Consider the following 18,984-nt stretch of genomic DNA (forward strand, 5'->3'; position numbering starts at 1 on the left):
TATAAACTTAGATTAGGTTTAAAATAAAGGCAACCCTTCTCTTCCCTCCCCTCCCTCCTAGCCTCCCTCTCCGCCCGGAACGCAGAGGCGGCGGAACGCCGGAGCCGCGCAGCCGCTTCCCGGGGCGGGGGGGGCCGGCAGCGGCCGGGACCTTCCGGCGGGGGCTGCGGCGGGCCCGCGGGGGCGGCGGGGCCATGGCGCTGCCCATGGCGCCCATGGAGACGCAGCTGCAGAGCATCTTCGAGGAGGTGGTGGTGAGGCCGGGGGCACGGGGGCGCCGGGCAGGGCAGGGCAGAGGCCGAGCCCCCTCCCCCCCCCTCATGGGGAATGGCGGCCCGGGGTGGTTCGTGGCGTGGTGTGTCCGCGCCTCGCCGGCCTCTTTGTGTGCCCAACGCCTCCGTTGCGTTCCTGCAGCTGCGGCTGAGGAAATGCCGGGCTGGCGCTCGCGCTGCTGCTGTTGCCGATCTGGTGGGCAGCAGGGAAAGCGCCTCGCGTTGCTGTGCGGAACAGGCGGGCGTCAGGCCTTGGGCAGCAGCTGGAGGAGGCCGAGAGTTGCATCCAGGGGCAGTTCTAGGCGTTGCAGTTGGGCGTAATGGCATTAAATAAAAAAAAATGGTTTAACAAGATAAACTGGGTATTACATGTAGATAATCTTCTACTGCAAGGCTGTATGATCGCTTCATGGAATTTTAAAAGCAATGGACTTAAACTCAGGTGGAGCAGTAACTGCATATCCAATTGATCTGTGTAACCAAGTGTCGAGAAACAGGAGTGGGACAGAAAGCTTAGCAGGATTCAGAAATACTAGAAGGATTTCTTGAAGTGTGGGAGGAGAGCTGCAGTTACAGAATTGAACGATTTCTACAACTTTGGGACATAAGCTAAGAAAGAGCCTGGCCTAATAGGCTGCCCAGGGAAGTGGTGGAGTCACCATCCCTGGAGGTCCTTAAAAGACGTTTAGATGTAGAGCTTAGCGATAGGGTTTAGTGGAGGACTTGGTAGGTCAGAGATTGGACTCGGTGATCTTCCAGCCTAGATGATTCTGTGATAACAGAAGAAATGCATCCCCCTCTGATACAGTCCCATTAGAGCCCTCCTTAGCGTTGCGTCCTGCTGGTTAGGCACCCTTGGAAAACCTTGTCACAGCAGCTCACCTGGGGCTTTTCTCTTGCAGAAAACGGAGGTAATTGAAGAAGCTTTTCCTGGGTGAGTGCGATGTTAGATTTTTTGTTTGTGACTTTCTGTGTAAATGCATTTTTCTACTTGTGCTCTTTCACTGGTGTAGTGCTAATAACCAATTTTCTCGTTTGCATTAGTATGTTTATGGACACTCCTGAAGATGAGAGAACCAAACTGATCAGCTGCCTGGGTGCTTTTAGACAGTTCTGGAGCAGTCTTTCCCAGGTTAACATTTAATTTGTTGCTTCAATATATATAAGTTTTTTTCCTGCCCATGTAGTAAAACCTTGTCTAGCAGACAAACACTGAAGCTATAAGGTGTGTTTCCAGTTATTCAGAATCTGATTTCAGGTATGGCCCAGTAAAGAATATAGGAAGACTATGCAAGAAAAAGATCAGCTTTTACATTAGTAAGACTATATAGTTGTTCAGCAAAAGTTGTGCATTTCTAATAAAGATAACCAAGTGAAAGTAATAACTGTTCAAAAATAACTTTTTTTTTTGTAGAAGTGAATAATTAAAACAAAATGAAAATAATGTTTATGCTCAGAAATGACCTTTTAATAGTTAGATACCTCTAGGCATACTTCTTGTAATGGGAGATCTACTTCATTTTCAGTCAATTTGATTATAAATGATACGGGAAGAACAGTATAAAACAGTTCTACTTTATTCTCTTCTGTGCTGAAAGTATGTGAAAAACAAAGTTGACTATAGAAATCAGTTTCGGTATGAGATGAGACTTCAATGGGAACTGTTTCCAATATTGTATCAAATGACTTGTAGGGAAAACTGAATGTTGGACAACTGGACTAAAAACATTTTAAATTTCATTCTCATTTCCTGCCAGTTTCAGTTCTTCATGATAGGAGATTATATGAATGTTATGGCTTGTTTCACTACCCATAAATACATTGTTTCTCCCCTTTGCTGTTTTTTCAGGAATCCCATGAACAATGTGTCCAGTGGATTGTAAGATTCATTCATAGCCAGCACAGTCCTAAAAGAATTTCTTTTCTTTATGACTGTTTAGCAATGGCAGTTGAAACTGGACTCTTGCCACCCAGGTAAGTTAAGCCACAGTGAGTCAATAAATAGGATACTTGAAAGCTGCAGTATTGCAGGGTGCTCTGTGAGAGCGTTATTAAAGAATGTGAGAGCACATACTCATAATCTGACATACATTCTTGCATTATCTTCTTCTGCTAGGATGGTTTGTGAATCTCTGATAAACTCTGATACACTGGAGTGGGAAAGGACACAGCTGTGGGCCTTAACATTTAAATTGGTCCGGAAAATTATTGGAGGTGTAGACTACAAGGTATTTCCCCCGCCATTCCTTTCTTTGTGAGAAGATGTATTGCTTTATGGCTTTGCTTTTATGTTTTTGTGCTGGTGAACCCCCTGTTGCTACCTAGGAAATGCAACTCTGAGTCTTTGGCATGGTCCGACTCCAACAAAAGGAGCAGAAAACCATGAATATCTCTCAGAAGAAGACTGCTTCACAAATGTTGGTGGGTGTGTTAGATCAAACCCATAAAGCACAACATTGTATGTTGGGCAGTCTGCACAAGACGTCATATGTTGGGTATCTCTGGATGCACATCAAGATTTCAGCAGTTTTTTTTTTTTTATGTGGGGTATGCCAAGATTGAGAAGTCCCATAAGAGGTTTAATGCCATTAGTGTTCACATTTTCCCTAGCACTCTGTCTGCTGGCACTTAGCAAAAACCATCTGATTTCACTGAAGATGCTGTCTGGTCATATTCACTGTGTAATTTATCTGCCTGAAATGAAAAATATCCTGGAACATTAATTTTGTGTGCTTTCTTTTAGGGTGTGCGTGATCTGTTGAAAGTAATCCTAGAGAAAATCTTAACAATTCCAAACACTGTGAGCTCAGCTGTTGTGCAGCAGCTTTTAGCAGCAAGAGAGGTAGTTATCTCAGTTTTACACGATGTCACATCAGTCTTTCAAATAGAGCCACTCTAGCTATCAGAGTTGATACAGATCAACAGCAAAGACCTGTTGTTTTCTGTTACTGTGTTTTGTACCTCATACGAGGAGCTTTTTGGGGATGCTGTTGTGCACTAAAATCCTTAAAGGAAAAGTCAGACCTCATGTTTGACTTACTGAAGTAAGTTGGATGAGATAAAATGTTGAGATTAACTACTTTCTTTTTTCTTAGTTAGTGAAAATACTAGTTGTTTTCAACCTTTTATAGGCAGACATAAAGGCATAGTTTTACTTGAGCTTAAACAGCCTAACTTACACTAGTACAATTAAAAGCAGATTTTAATCTAATGAACTATCAGGGTACAACTTAAGAAAAAGTATTTTAATCTTGCTAGTATTTATTTTTATGGATTGCCCCAGACTAGTAGACAGGCCATACCTTTGTCTATCTTATCCCAACTTTTTTTAATGCTGATACATTCTTCTACTTATAGGTGGTAGCCTACATTTTGGAAAGAAATGCATGTTTGTTACCTGCCTACTTTGCAGTTACAGAAATCAGAAAGCTGTATCCTGAAGGAAAACTTCCCCACTGGGTAATGACAAGATATAAAATCATGTAATCTAGAGTTTTGTTTTACGGAAAACAAAACATCGTGTCTCTTTTTTTTTTTTTTTTTTTTTTGCTTAACAAATTTAAAGCGAAGATTTAGAATCTTGTATTTAATGGCAAATTCTGTGTTTAGGTATGTCAATTAAAGGTATAGGCTTGTTGTGATGGGATCAGCAGATCCGTGTGTTCTTGCATGAAGTTGATGGCATAGTTTTGACCTCTAGCTTGGTGTTCAAAAGTCTTGATGCATTGAGTTGGGTTTGCTGAATACATTTGGAAACACCAGTTATGCTTACCAACCAGATTGTGCTCTTTCTGTAGTAAGAAATAAAAAAAGCACTTTAAATTGCTGACTGAGATGGTTTTGTGTGTTTAAATTCAGTTCTGTGATAAATGTCATACAATAAAAATGGTCATTGTTTCTATAAAGAATGTAATATTGATCTGGAAATAAAAAATATGGTGCTTTATTGTTGTGGTATTGTTATCCAGAGGTAAACTGAAATTTTGAAGTTTATTTTGTCTTAAAATCTTTGCTCCTAAATAGTATACACTGAAATAATGTGGTATACGTAAAAGAAACCATTATTATAAAGTTATTAACAGTTATTATTGCTCTCATTCAAGTGTAAAGTGAGAAGAGTGCTTCCTTCCACTTTACAAGGTTACATTTTTCTTTTTATGGTTTCTAATTTCTGGAGTATTTTTCTGACTTCTTGAAATGTGTAGGGAGATGTCTATTTTTAGTAGATTTCTGTGTATTTAACTAAAGTGCATGAACTTTTTTTTTAGTCTTAAATAATCTTTATCAATATATGCAATTGATATTGCATATCTTTTCTCACCCAGTTACTAGGTAATTTAGTATCGGATTTTGTGGATACCTTCAGACCCACAGCAAGAATAAATTCCATTTGTGGTAAGAGAATGACTTGTATTCACTAAATATTTTGTTTTATGTAACCTTTTGGGGCATATATTCATCTAAGCAAAATGATTCAGAGCTTATGTCTCATGTAGTATCTTTCCTTTGGTTAGTTTATTTTCAGACTTGCTTCTCCAGTTTTTGCTTTGAAGGGGAAAATTGATATTGATGAGGTCAAAAGTATTCAAGTTGATAGCAGAAGTGTACTTCTTGTTACATGGCTGTTTAGTTTGTATCTACAGTAGACCTTAAGAAAATCATAGCGTTTCTGCATTTAAGGATTTTGAGATAAAACAGATCTACCGACTGGTATGTTAGTTTTAGAATGTTTTCTGATTTCAATTTCTGTTGGAGCTTTTGTAGCTGCTCAGTTTCATCCCTATTGTGGCAAAGTTCTCTGTGAACTTTCTAGTTCAGATGAGAACAAAAGTTTGCTGTTTTAATTGTGATGCATGTTGTGGTTTTCTTTAAAAAGATAAAGATGTCTTCTGTTTGCTTTGAGAATTAAGTAACTTTATGACAGTTGCATTGTTTCTTAGCTCTTAGCAAGTGTTGTTGCAACTGAACTTAAAGAATTAAGAGATTAAGAGCGTAAAATCATAATGTCCCCAAGCATTTTGGTTCCAAAGCAGCTATTTTACATGTATAAATTGAGGAGAAGATACAAGTATTTGTACTTCTTGTTTTATGTGATAGTGTTATGATTGGTCTGGACAGCAGAAGTTATGGAATTTGAACTGAGAATGAGATTGAGGTCAAAGGTGGGGCACCTAAATTTAGATGGTTACGCACAGATGCACTAGGGGCTCAAGGCAGGTGCTTGGTTAAACAATTATGTTATAAATATATAATTATTATATACATAATATATAAATATAAATAAATTATATTATAAATATGGTTAAACAATTGAAATATATCCTAAGTCTCTAACCTATACTATCTAATGAGTCTAAATTTATCCTACAAAAACTCTTGGTGTACAATCAGCTGAATCACACTGGCCTACATTGACTTAGTTGACTACATTTCCTGCGGCTGCAGGAGGAGCACAGACACTTGTATTTGACTAACATCATCTTGAATGGAAGCCTGCCCACAGGATTCTTTCATCCATAGGGGATGAAAGAAGGAAAAGGGAAAAGAATAGCTTACATACCTAAACTAGTAATACCATTTTTGTTGGAAGGACCAGTGTACTAAAAGTTAATCTGTAGGCCAAGCAATGGCATTAGAACAGTCTTAGGGTAAACTGAAAGGTCTTTGGGCACAGAGATTGCTCCTCTATAAATGAAATAAAACTGACCATTTGTGGAGCACTTCTTTTTTTTTTTTTTTTTTTATTTTTGTGGTTTGGCATACAGTATGAAGTGCTGTGATTTTCCCCCATGGGAATTAGTGTTTCTTTTAGATTAATACTTGCAAATACTTTAATTTTCAGGGTACCCAATCTGAATAGAAGGGGATTTAACTCCTTGGATACTTTGTTAGTTGAGAAGTTGAACTTTCTGTTGGGGAAAATAAAATCAGCTTGAAGCAATCCTATGGTAAAAAGCTATGAACAATGGAAATGTAAGGAGAGCATAAAAGTGGCTGAGGCTACTTTTTGCATCAGAATGATTAATGATAGGCCAATTTCACTGTTGTAGAATTCATGATGTTTCATTGCATGTAGGTCGCTGTAGTCTTCTTCCTGTGGTAAATAACTCAGGTGCCATGTGTAACTCATGGAAGCTGGATCCTACAACCCTTCGTTTTCCTTTGAAAGGTCTCTTACCATATGACAAGGTATGCCTTATTAAACATCTTAAACCTCTTTATGTTCCAGAAATACAAAGGTTTTACATTGTTGGGGGGAAAAAAATCAACTGTGAATTTCCTATTGGTCAGCTAGGCTAGCATTGCAGTTGTAGATGTTTTCCCTGTGTTATCTATTTCAATGACCTCAAACTGTACATGGAGGAACTTTAAAGTAGCATGTAGTGTAACTGCTGCCCAGGAGGCTGAAGAAAAATTTGTTTCATGTTCTTTGTTGGTGTGTGCTTCTGGGAGCAAGTGGGAGCAGAGAATTGATTGAAAAATAGTTTAGCAGTGAGGAGATAAAGAACATAGAAAAGAAGAAATCACCTTCCCGTTCTCTTTGTTATTCCGTGGGAAAGATACATTTGCAATTCAAATGTAAATAGAAGTTAGCTTATTTGAAGTTACAACTCTGGAGTGTGAAAGAGTGCTGTACTGAAAGAAGTTAACAATGTAAATGAACGGGACAAAAATCCAAGGTATCCCATCCCAAATAACCTAGGCCTCTAAGGAAGGATATAGAAGATCTAATGTTGCATGCTGTTCACAGTCCACAGCTATTTTCAGTTTAGGGGTTTCCTGAGACAAGCTTGGTTTCTATATTTAATAACCATTTATTTTTCCAATACTTGTTCAGTCTTCTCTTGAGCCCACGTAAACTGTTAGCATCCTCAGTATCCTTTTAACAAGGAGTTCTACCTTTCAGCTTTGTTGCGTGAGCCGTTGCCTTCTATTTGTTTTGAATCATGCTTCAAATAACTTTCTTTGAAGTGATTCAGATGTTGGAAGATACAGTGAGCAGTTCCATATCTGCTTTCTTTGTGTCACTTGTGATTTTTATGGATCTTGGTCATGTGCTTCCTCAGCTGCCTTACCTAGCTTCCTTTCAGTTCTTGATGGTCTTCCAGAGTCCTGCTCGCAGTTTTCCAAGGCTGTTTTCAGAAAGCATGACACCCTGTTACTGGTTTTAAAGAGTGTATTTCTGTCTTGTCCCCATAACATCTCTAAAGAGTTCTAAAGAGTTGGAGTTATTTCCTTCTTTCTTTTGGGTATCAGAACAAAAAGATTTGCATAAGTAGATCATAGATAAAACACCTGTTACATTGTTAACTCAGTTAAGTAGTAGTATTAAACGTCATCTTGAGGCAATATATGTTTGTATATGTTTGCTTTTTTTTTGAAGGATCTGTTTGAGCCGCAGACTGCTTTGCTGCGCTATGTGCTGGAGCAACCGTATTCAAGGGATATGGTCTGCAATATGCTAGGTCTGAATAAGCAGGTACTGTACTGTGCTGTAACACATGGTTTAATTCTGCATAGAATCTGCACTATTCTTTTTCTCTTTTCTTTGCTATAGCTAACTAAGCAAAACAGTTTAGGTCCAGAGAGTGATTTTTTTTAATTATTTTTACTATTTTATTTTTATTTTATTTTTTAATGAGATCATATTAGGTTAATTGGACACTGTTGTTCCTATCATTTGGATATTGCTTTACGAATGTTAAATTGAAAAGTAGAGATTTAAAATATGATTTTTTTTTGCATTGCTTTTTTTTCCTATAAGGCCAGCCTCAAGTACACCTTTGACAGACAGTAGGAGACTGCTAGCTCAAAAAATAAAAAACGGTTCTTGTTCCTGTTTTTAGTTTTCAAAATGTTGTATTTTGTTGTATTGGCATGTTACAGTACTACAATAGTGGAACGCTGGGTTTTGTTTTATTATGTTTTTTCTTTTTATTCATTAGAATGGGAGGGCTTAGTCTGGCTTGGGGATCCTTGAGGCTGGCCTCATAGTCACTGTTTTGTCTTTTCTTTTTTTCTTCCTTTATTTTTGTTCTGTCCTGTCTTGTCCTGCCCATCCTCCAATGCTCTAGACCTTGAACATTGCTCAGGTATGTTCACAACCTTACTGTTGTATTGTGACTAACGATACGCTGGCCGCTTTGTAGCCACTGATTCCAGTTAGAGAATACATGTACAGTCAGGGCTTGAAATTGGCAGGACCATTAGACAAGGGCAAATTGTCGATACAAATCTCTTCAGATATGAGAGATATAACATAAAACTCTGACAGTCAGTGGTCCTTTGGTCCTAAGATTTTGATTGGAATGGACTGCTACCATTACCTTTACCAGTCATAAGTACTTTTATTGCTGGAATTTTCAGATGAAGAAAGACTCTTAGTTCAAGACTTCTTTCCTTATGCAGGTGGAAAAACATCCACTGCACTCAACTGTGAAATTACAAAGCTGTAAATACAATCCTTGTTAATATATATTAAAAAAAAAAAAAGCATTAGGAAGTCTCTGTAACAAACTTCCCAACAGGCAATTATAATATTTTTCAAGCTAGGTAAAACACAGTAGTGTGATAAGTAGTTCCTTAAAATTTGGACTACCTGTGGGGTTTTGTTTGGTTTTGTTTGTTTGTTTGATTAAAAACAAAAAAAAGGGCAAGCCTGAGCAAATCAACCAAGTAGACTTTGTTCAAAATTTGACATACAGTACTATATTTACAGTTGATCCCTTGTTACAATAATAATTCCTCTCCTATTTAAAAAAAAAAAAACAAAAAAAAAACCACAACATTTCAAGCTTTATAAAATGGCGTTGCTGTTTGCAATACTATAGTGAAGGTTGTGTCAGTGTTTCCATTTAAGAAACTTTTTTCAGATTTTTAACTTGACTATAAAATTTACATGACTCTGAAACCTTGTGTATATTTTCTGTTTTAAGTGAAATACAGCAGTGCTCCCACGCTCTTTCTGGATTGAGACAATGTTTTTGAATGCACAGATTCCTACATCTTGGCAAACAGTACTATACTGTTGTATACAACAGTCTTCTGTATTTGAGACTCTTAAAGCAGCTGAAATGTTAAACTTCAGAAATGAGCTGCTAGGTTTAGTGTTCAGGAGAGTAGTATTTGTATTTTGGGTCTTTTCCTGTGTCTACATTTAGATAATAATTTAAACTCTTCTTGTATGTATATTGTAGCTGGTAAATCATACAAGACTACAGGAAAAACATAAATATTAAGCCCATTTTATTCTAACTATTTGTGGTCTGTGCCTTAGAGTCAAAAAATGTCAACATTAAAAATGCTGTTTATTTAGTCTTATTTTTCCATCCTATAAAAATAGTTGATGGAAATTCAATTGAATCAATGAAATATATCGAAGTATACTTTTTAAAACTTGGTTAGTAGCGTGTATGAATTTCTACACAAAGTTTCAACCTGGCATGAAATTTTATGGCCAAGGAACAAACTTGAAGAATGTAGCTTATAAAGGAAATGCTGACAGAACATGAACTATAGCTGTGCTGCTACAACTACACCAGCGTAAGGACGTTTAGGCTGCTGTGATTCAAAAGTGCAAATTGAGAGTAGGGTGGTGTAGCGGTATAGAACAGGAATACTATATGTTCTACTGAGACATTGATATATTCTGGTTAAAGCTGTGGAAAACATTACAATTTTAATAACTTTTTAGGTACAAATTAATGTTATAGCTGAATTTGTTATTGTATCCAGACGATTAAAAAAAAATAATAGTGTGCTTTTCACAAGTTGTTTTACTGCGTTGGTGTTTTCAGTAAAATGGCTGATAATTTTGTATTTTATATGTAGAACTGAACTAACCTCTATACGTTGATTGTCACTGTAATAAAAGATGCTTAGCAATGCAAATAGTTCCAATTTTGTTTCAAAAATGAATACGGAAACACCTCAAAGTGATGATCAGGCATTCCTTTTTATTTATATGAAGCTGCTTGTATGCCCTGTCAACTATTCACACAGATCCAGTTGCAGGATTGGAGCCTTCATTTGAATCTTTTGGCATCACAAACTAGGTATGGTTCAGCAGATCGGAAATTTGCCCTAGTTCTCGAATATTCTTGAAGACGAACAATGAAATTCTCTGGTTCAGTCTTAACTAAGCAGATGTGTGTTAGAAAAATGTTCACTCAAACCATCTCTGAGTTGTGTAGAAAATACATATCCAGCTGTCCGCTAACCTTGCAGAGAGAAACAAGAAGGTAAAATTTGGTATGTTTATGCATTCATATCTTCCTTTCAGGAATTTAAGTTTTGATGTGGGATTTTTATGAGCTTTTTTATACTTCTACCAAGTCTATGTATGGCTTTAAGTCCAGATGCGGTAATACAGACTTCAGCATATTCCTTCTGTTGGACTGTGGGGTTGGCTTTTCTTTTCTGCTAGTGTATAATTCTGTGTGTGGTAGTATTTTCTTTTCTACCTGTGTGAATTGGTTTATAGGAAGGAGAGTTTTAAATTGTATCTTATCATGTCTCTTCATATACATGAGTAGTACTCCCAATGCTTACTTACCTTTTGAATAATTTTGTTGAGGTATTTAACAATCTGTGTGGGTTTGGGTTTTAGGGAAGTTTTTTGTTTGCTTTTTTTTCTTGGAAAATGCTTAAAAGCTTAGTGTCTTACATTGCCAAATTAAGACTCAGTTTAGGGATCATATTTAAGGGAGTACTTAAAAACATGTGCTTCTTTGAATCAAACTTTAGTAATGTCTTAAGACAGTCATGAAATTGCATTTGAACATTTTGCTTTATATTATTACCTTCTCTGTACATACAGATTTACATGAAAAACGTCCTTTTAGAATAATTGAATCCTTGAATAATTAATCTGGATTGTGCTGCAGTCCTCTAAAAAATGAAATTTTACTTAAGCTTAATGTAAGCTTTGATTGGTTTTAGTTGGGGAAACTTTGAAAAAAAGAGGTAATTTTTCAGGTGTCTTGTTTCTATAATGTTATACAAACTTTTAATTAGGACATACTGTATTTTGCAAATAGCCTGTGGTTATCTGCAGCTTTGACTATGAGATGCTGTACTGAGATGAGATACTGTGCTGTGTTCAGGTGGATGTGTAGTTCTAATCTCCCCTAGCGACAGACCAGAACAGTTTGCTTAGGGAAGTTGTTTATTTGATGTCTGTCATCGTGGAAGTAGAATTAAACTATCAAGTGGAAGGAATGACATAACTCAAAAACTGACTGCCCCTTGTATTTTTGAAGTATTATATATTGATGTTGGGGACTTCCTGGTATTATCAGTGTTAGCATGGCAAAGTACTTAAACTAAGGGGTATGATTACTTTTTTTTTTTTTTGATACATTTCTGATTGTCTGTGTGTTGGGAAGGCTTGAGAGCACTTCCCTTGTTGAATCTTACACCATTTTTAATCAGAATACTCACAGAACTAGGTAGGAATAGAATCAGGCGTAATATAAACAAACTGTAGGGGCTTGTTTTGAGTCTTGGTAGCATGCAGTTGTGGAAAATGGAAGTGAGAGGGGGCTGTAGTTCTGTTTTGTATCAATTACTTTAGCCATTTAAATTATGCACTTTGAATTTGACTTCTGGAGGTACCTGTTGCTCAGCAGGATTCTGTCTCCTGAATCCATTATTTATTAAATATTTTCAAGCTAAATGGTATTTCTTAAAGTACTTGAAACAATAATGACCTGCAGCTAGCCTTATTGATTTCTTAAAATAATTCCGTTTTAGGGAAATCTCTTAACAAAAAAAAAAAAAATAAGACAATTGAAGCTTTGATCTGCTACAAAAAGGTACCACTGGTCCATTAGAGGGCTGGTCTTGAGAGAAATTTTAGTGTCGAATTGTCCTGGTAGTACTTTTTTTTTTCCTGTATCTCTTCATCATTTAATAATATTTTCAGTGATGTTATGTATTTGTCAGATATTTAAAGGTTATTGTCAGGAGTGAAATGGAGAGTATTTATTCACATTTGTGTAACTTGGTTATTTTATTTCTTATTTTTAAAGACCAAAACATAGTTGTTTTTACTGCTGTATTTTTCCACATATAAAAATACTTCCAAAATCCCAAATCAGTTTTTATTTGTTTTTAATTTTGAAACACAAATTCCTGTTTGTTTTTGAGGAAAATCGGCCCTTACCTGTATCTTTATCCATGTCTCAATACATAGAGAAGTTCTCTTTCAGTTACAAGTAGTTAATAAAATAAGACCCCAATCCTGCGAAGACATAGGCAAGTGCAGCATTTTATATGAGTGCTCCAAAACTCATAGATAGAAAATTTCTGCTTAAATATGTTCACTGAAAATACAGAAAAAAAAAAAATGCCAGAAAACTAAATAAAGAAGATAGAATAATAAATACTGCTATGTTTATCACAGAATGTTGTGAAGCAATAAAAGGATGAATTTCAGAATAAAAAGATGAATTTATTTTACTAGTTTCCTGGCTCCTAAACCTTTCCCAGTCTTAGAATTATTGAGAATACTGAAAATTCCTACTGGAAATTCTGGCTTTCTTTTTAACAGTAATATTTTCCTGTTGTATTCTTTCAATAACTTTATCCTAAATTAATATAGCCTAACATGATTAGGCTTTTGGACATTAACCCAGTGCTTAGCAAACTATTAAATTTCAAGCCCTGTACGTAGTAGTTTTGCATGCTGGATTATAAACTAGTCTGTAGTCTTGTCTGTTGCACCCTGCTCTGCTTCATAATTAGTTGCTTGGTGAGGGAGGGGGGCCGGGGGAGGAGGGGATAACAAGAACAAAAACACAACGAAACAAAACCGAAGTGTTCTCAACTGATGATGTTAACATTGCTCTCTGTAAACCTGTAGCGTGGTTGATCTGTGGCAATGGCATTGGCATTGTGTACTGGAAGAGAAGGTGAAACAGTAACCGGTGCTTTCTATTCTAGTTAGAGGTTTGTGTTAAGCATGCTTTGAGAAAGCACAGCTAGAATTGGAGCTTTCTGCAGTTTGGAGCTGGCAAAGAGCATGCAACAGGGGATGCTGTTCACTACATTATGCCAACTTTTCCCGTTCTTGCATTTTATGTTCAATTTAAGAGAATATTTTCTTTTTTTGTTGTTACAAAAGACTACCATTGATGAAAGTTAGAACAAGCATCCCCTTTGAGCATCTCTCTTTCCTTTTATTATTTCTTACTTTATTAATTAAAAGGTGTTTTTAGGCTGCCTGGCTAGTAAGTCAAAGAACTCATCTAAGGCATCTAAACTCATCTAAACTATTTTATGAATATTTGGGTAACCTTTTAAAAATTTTTTTTACATATGCCTTTTTGCCTCTAGAAAGGGACCTTGCATTTTCATGATTTAGTATTTGAGCAGCTCAGTTCCTTTTCTTTTGTATCATTTAAAGTAATAATGCTTTCTTTAAGGCTGCATTATGTTACAGGCATCAGATATAAAAATAAATAGAAACGTGACCATTCCTGAAGAGAGATTGTAATGAAACAAGCTGAGATTAGATTAGTTCCATAGTTCTAGCATTGTCTGAAGTAAGTTAAATTCCACACAGCTTTCTGTTTTTAGTAATAGCAACTTGTAGCACTAGCTATACAAATATGGAGTAATACAAGGTTGTTGCACTTGACATTTATACTTAAATTTAATATTTGTGACCTGAGTTCCAAGCTGGTAGTGGGGCTGGCTTATGTACATCAGTGCTAACATCCAGATCTGAATGTATAATGCCTTCCGTACTTGATTGTTGTTGAAGGTCATTAGAGAAGGTGTGTTATTTTAAATGATTTGTCTGATTTCTTACCTTGCTGCGGAGATTGTGGCAGTCTAAATCCAACAATTAAAGTGTTCATCACTGTAATACATAATTGCTGTTCTATGCAAGTACATAGAACACACTGTTTACATCAGATTGACTTTCAAGTCTTCTTGACCTTGCCTTGTACCATGTGGTGCTGTGTCAGTAGAACCTGTAATTTTAGGGGTACTGACCAGTTCATTCTGCTGCTAATTGTAGGTGAGCCCAAACTGAGGGTGCAAAAGAGAAGGAATGGTCATGAAACACCTGTACTGTGTATTGGGATGCTTCCTCTGGTTTTGTCAGTATAATTGGTATTTTTTCCTTTATGGTGCTTTCTGCTTTTGAAAAGTACTTTACGAGGAAAGGGAAAAAGAACAAAAACCGTGTTAAAAGAAGAAATTTTCTTTAAGTGCAAGATCAGCAAAATAACATTGGGCATGAATTTCTTTAAAATACAGGGATTTTTTTTTTTTTTCGGTGCACTGGTGATCTGTGTTATGGAACTGAGTAGGGAATTACCTAAAAATCACTGTGACCTGTAACATAGTGCAGCTTTAATACAGTGGCTTATCCTTAACTTAAGTTCAGACTTCATTTCATGCTTCCCAGCCTTCTGTCAAAGTACTGTACTATAACTGCAACTGTACAAACCCTGAAGTTAATGGTAAGACTTTTGGAATACTGTATCTGATCTCTGCCTTACAGCACAAGCAGCGCTGCCCTGTGCTGGAGGACCAGTTGGTGGATCTTGTGGTGTATGCCATGGAACGGTCTGAGACTGAAGAGAAGTTTGACGATGGTGGAACCAGTCAGCTTCTGTGGCAGCATCTCTCCAGCCAGCTCATTTTCTTTGTGCTCTTTCAGTTTGCAAGTTTTCCTCATATGGTCCTGTCACTCCATCAAAAGGTAAATTGTTTGTATCACTCCCAGTTGGTAAGAGAGGTTTAATAATAATTAAAATAAAAATAGAAATAATCCTCGCCCATGCTACCTCTCCCAAGAAATACCTTATGGGTAACGATCAATTCTTTTTATTATGGTGCCCTGTAGAAACAAGTCAAACTCTCAAGTTACATTGTTGTTAGGTAGGTCTGTTTTCAGTTTATTCAGTTACGGGGTATTGTATTATATTTCAACTCAAAATGTGTTAGTAGCTAGAGCTGGGAGATAAACTGGCATAATTTAGAAGGTCTGAGTACTGTACTGCTGCATCCAATATACATCAAAGCTTCTAGCAGAGCAAACAGCCTGTGCTAAAGAAAGCTAAAGCTAAAGAGAGCTAAAGAAACATGCCTTGTAAATGAATGCAAGAATTTTTAGTTTGTTTGTTTAACCAATCTAATCAGAGCGATTTAATCAAAGATCATTTGTCCAATTACAGTGACATTAGTAATTACAGTCTATAGTTATTGTTACTTCCTAATAGTAATAATTGTTAAAAGTGATACACTTCCTGGTATTTACCGTCTCCTTTCTGAATCCTAAAGGTGTTGCTGCCAGTCTTCCATTAAAAAGGCTAGGAAGGGTTACAGTAAGCCAGCAGCATCCTGAGCTCTCAGCTGGGAGAAATATGGTGTTCATGATAGGAAGAGAGTGTTCTTTCTCCTCACTATAAGACGAGCTTGTGGCTATTTAGATAAAATTTCTAGTGTGCTCCATCTTTGTCCATGATTCCATGTATATCCAAATTTACTATATGTAGTATGTTTTACATGGGGAGGATACTTTTTTCCCTACCCTTTTTGGTAGCCCTAAAATTCAATTGTTTTCCTATGATGACTGTCAATGAACCTTTGGTAAAGCAAGTCAGTGTTATTAAAACAATAGGTTCTATGCCACAAAACTGTACAAGATCTAAGCTAAAAGTCAAGCTAGGTAAGAGTATAGGTTGATAGAGTATTTGTTATTGCTGTATCAGACAAACTAAACAAATTACAATAAAAAGATATTCGGGCAGGCCCAGAGAGTCCAGATGAAGCAAGTCCAAGTTATTTGGGTTCAGAAACTTTCTAAATAGTTAGTATAAAACCTATGGCCTGCTGCTATTGGTGGTGATATTCCTTTTGGCTACAAGATCACAAAGTGACAGCTTAAGGCCAACATTTAAGAGTTGCTGTTTTTTTCAAAACAATGACACTGGAGAGCTAAATACATTTTAAATCCTACAGTTAACCTTTTTGGCCCTCACAGTCTGTTTCTCTGTTATGACTAATGCATCTATTTGCCATCTTTCTGAAAACACGATGTGTATTTCTGTGATTCTATAATTTCTGTCTATGACCTGCTATAAAATGCCCAATAATCTCTGAAAATTGAAACTATTACAGCCTGCTTTTCTACTTTCATGGGAATCTTTACAGTGTTTTTCCTTCTGCATTCAGTATTTGTCTGTTACTGAGTGTTTCTGACAGTTGGCAGGCCGTGGTCTCATTAAAGGGAGAGACCATCTGATGTGGGTGCTACTGCAGTTCATCTCTGGCAGTATCCAGAAGAATGCTCTGGCTGATTTCCTCCCCGTTATGAAGCTTTTTGACCTCCTTTATCCTGAGAAAGAAGTAAGTTTTGTCTATGAAATTGTTTGAATTTCTAATTATTATTCAACACGACAGTTCCATACATAGGTGTTGCTATTGTTGTTGTGTTAGTGTTGCAGCAGTGTGCTGCATAGTTACAGAAGTTTTGAAATTAAATCAAAAAAATCAGTATTTCCTAGCTATATTTTTTCAATAGCCACACTTGGGCAGTGTTTTTGTAGTCAAAAGAAAAAACAAAACAAAAAAACCTCCTAACTCATGTTTTGCCTGAAATAGGTCTGACTAAGGTTTTGAGGAGGTGATTGCTTCCACACTCAGGATACTATTAAAGAATAATGTTATGGAATTTCATTGCTATGTCTGTCCTATAACAGAATAATACGTTATCAGACAATTCCAGGAGCAAGAAAATGAACATGACACTTTAAATTCATTTTGTATTAATGGTTCCTTCTGCGGCTGTAAATCAAATCTTAGTCACGGTTGGTTCATTCCTCTAGAATGAAGGTTCTTAAGACAGGGGAGTTAGAAGAAGTATTTAAACTTCACCATGGCAGCATTTTTCTCAAAACATCTTCATTGTTTGCTCTTACAGTGCCTTTTATTTGAGGTCAGTAGATGCATTAGCACAAATGTGTGGCCTACCAAACTGATAAGGGTTAAGTGCAGCAATTTTTTTCTCCTCCTAGGTTAGTTTTGACTGGCAGAAATTCTGTAGTACAATTTGTTGCATGACCTCACAGTGGCTTTTATCAGCATAAACTCTGAGAAGAGTGACAGGACTGGTTACTTTAATGTAGTTAATGGGCTTTGAGTTATGTTTGTTTCAAGTGTTTGTGGGCTTAGGGGCGTTTCTGAGCATTTTCTAAATGTTGTCAAAGGCTGTTGCTCTTAAGAGGACCTGTCTTACTCTCTTCTTGATTATGCATTGCTGCCATCTCACTTGTGGTGCTGAGGCATTTGATAATTTGCTATATTTCAGAACAATTACTGAGGTCTAGTTGTGTTCCAGAGCTCTTGAATTAAAGTGATTGACGAGGAATAGAATTCGTCCTTTAAATATGTTGCTTGTGGTGTTGCGAGTGCAGAAGAAAAACTTAACCTTGAGAATACTGGCTATCTAAGCTGGTTTTCTGTACATTAATACAATGAACATGTCACATTCGCTTGTTCTTTCTGTAGTGTATTCCTGTACCTGACATTAACAAACCCCAGTCGACTCATGCTTTTGCAATGACCTGCATTTGGATTCATCTGAATCGGAAGGCCCATAGTGACAACTCCAAGTTACAGATTCCCATTCCTCATTCTCTTAAACTTCACCATGAGTGAGTTTTGTTTGTTTGTTTTGAGTGTGTGAGTTTGTTTTTGTTGTTGTTTTTTTTTGTGTGTGTGTGTTAAACTTTGGTTTGTTTCTAGAGATAATGAAATAGGACCCTTCAAGTCTGTATTCAAAATGTATTGAAAATGTGATGGAATGCTGATGGGTTATCAAAGGATAAAAGCACTAAAATCTCAAAGTCAAAATACCTCATTAAAAAGTGCAATGCTGTTATACTTTAAAGGAAATTGTTTTATGTCTAAGAGTGATAAATCTTTACTACCGATAGAGAATTGGAAAGCAAATTGACTACCTTATTTTATTGTGTTGTGGGTTGGAAAGTGTGTATAAGCAGTACACTAGGGTAAGTTTTGTCTGGAAAAGTGTGTTTTAAAGTGTATTTTTTCTCTTAAGGTGACAGAAAAAATTTGTCTTGAACTGTTTTTACTAAACAGTGAAACTAACTATGACATAAAATCTAGTTATTTGATGTGATGCAATTGATAAATATTTTCTTTTTTCATGCTATTTTATAATTGATTTTTAATCTGTGGATATTGTGGCTCTAATGTTGGAATGCATGTGTATTTTTCTTCTTGCTTCTTCCTACTTAATACATAATCTGTCTTTGGCATGCAGGTTTTTGCAACAGAGCTTAAGAAATAAGAGTTTACAGATGAATGACTACAAGATTGCCTTGTTGTGTAATGCTTATTCAACCAATTCAGAGTGTTTCACTTTACCAATGGGTGTCCTGGTAGAGACTATTTATGGCAATGGCAACATGAGGATATCTCTTCCAGGGACTAATTGCATGGCATCAGGGTCTATTACCCCATTGCCAATGAACCTCTTGGATTCACTCACAGTTCATGCAAAAATGAGGTACAGTATGCAATGAGTTCTGTTTTTTTAACCTGTTAATGCTTATGTAATTATCATCAGGACAACTTTTCTGTGTCTGAAAATGTCATGTTTAGATTTGGTGACTTATATAATAAACTTCTTAACTTTCAAGTACTTGATTTTGATCAAAAAATATTT

At 36.5% G+C, this 18,984-nt stretch overlaps 1 protein-coding gene across 5 annotated transcripts in view; it reads left to right on the forward strand.

Annotated features, from left to right (window-relative positions):
- Positions 1–94: 94 nt before the first annotated feature.
- Positions 95–18,984, forward strand: part of MED23 (mediator complex subunit 23) — a 36,925-nt gene continuing 18,035 nt past the window's right edge. The window contains exons 1-15 of one of the 5 annotated variants that reach the window (XM_068677422.1): positions 95–254; positions 1,175–1,206; positions 1,317–1,404; positions 2,122–2,246; positions 2,389–2,500; positions 3,016–3,114; positions 3,630–3,731; positions 4,598–4,667; positions 6,349–6,461; positions 7,657–7,752; positions 8,348–8,365; positions 14,791–14,991; positions 16,497–16,640; positions 17,802–17,947; positions 18,580–18,825. In XM_068677422.1, the coding sequence (XP_068533523.1) occupies positions 195–254; positions 1,175–1,206; positions 1,317–1,404; positions 2,122–2,246; positions 2,389–2,500; positions 3,016–3,114; positions 3,630–3,731; positions 4,598–4,667; positions 6,349–6,461; positions 7,657–7,752; positions 8,348–8,365; positions 14,791–14,991; positions 16,497–16,640; positions 17,802–17,947; positions 18,580–18,825 (1,652 nt within the window). In that variant the 5' untranslated portion in view covers positions 95–194. Of the gene's footprint in view, positions 255–344; positions 511–1,174; positions 1,207–1,316; positions 1,405–2,121; positions 2,247–2,388; positions 2,501–3,015; positions 3,115–3,629; positions 3,732–4,597; positions 4,668–6,348; positions 6,462–7,656; positions 7,753–8,347; positions 8,366–14,790; positions 14,992–16,496; positions 16,641–17,801; positions 17,948–18,579; positions 18,826–18,984 lie in introns of those variants that run through there. The other 4 variants (XM_068677423.1, XM_068677420.1, XM_068677424.1 and 1 more) reach the window with 4 other exon arrangements.

This window comes from Anas acuta, chromosome 3, assembly GCF_963932015.1.
Source record: "Anas acuta chromosome 3, bAnaAcu1.1, whole genome shotgun sequence".
In the NCBI taxonomy this organism is placed as follows: Eukaryota; Metazoa; Chordata; class Aves; order Anseriformes; family Anatidae; genus Anas; species Anas acuta.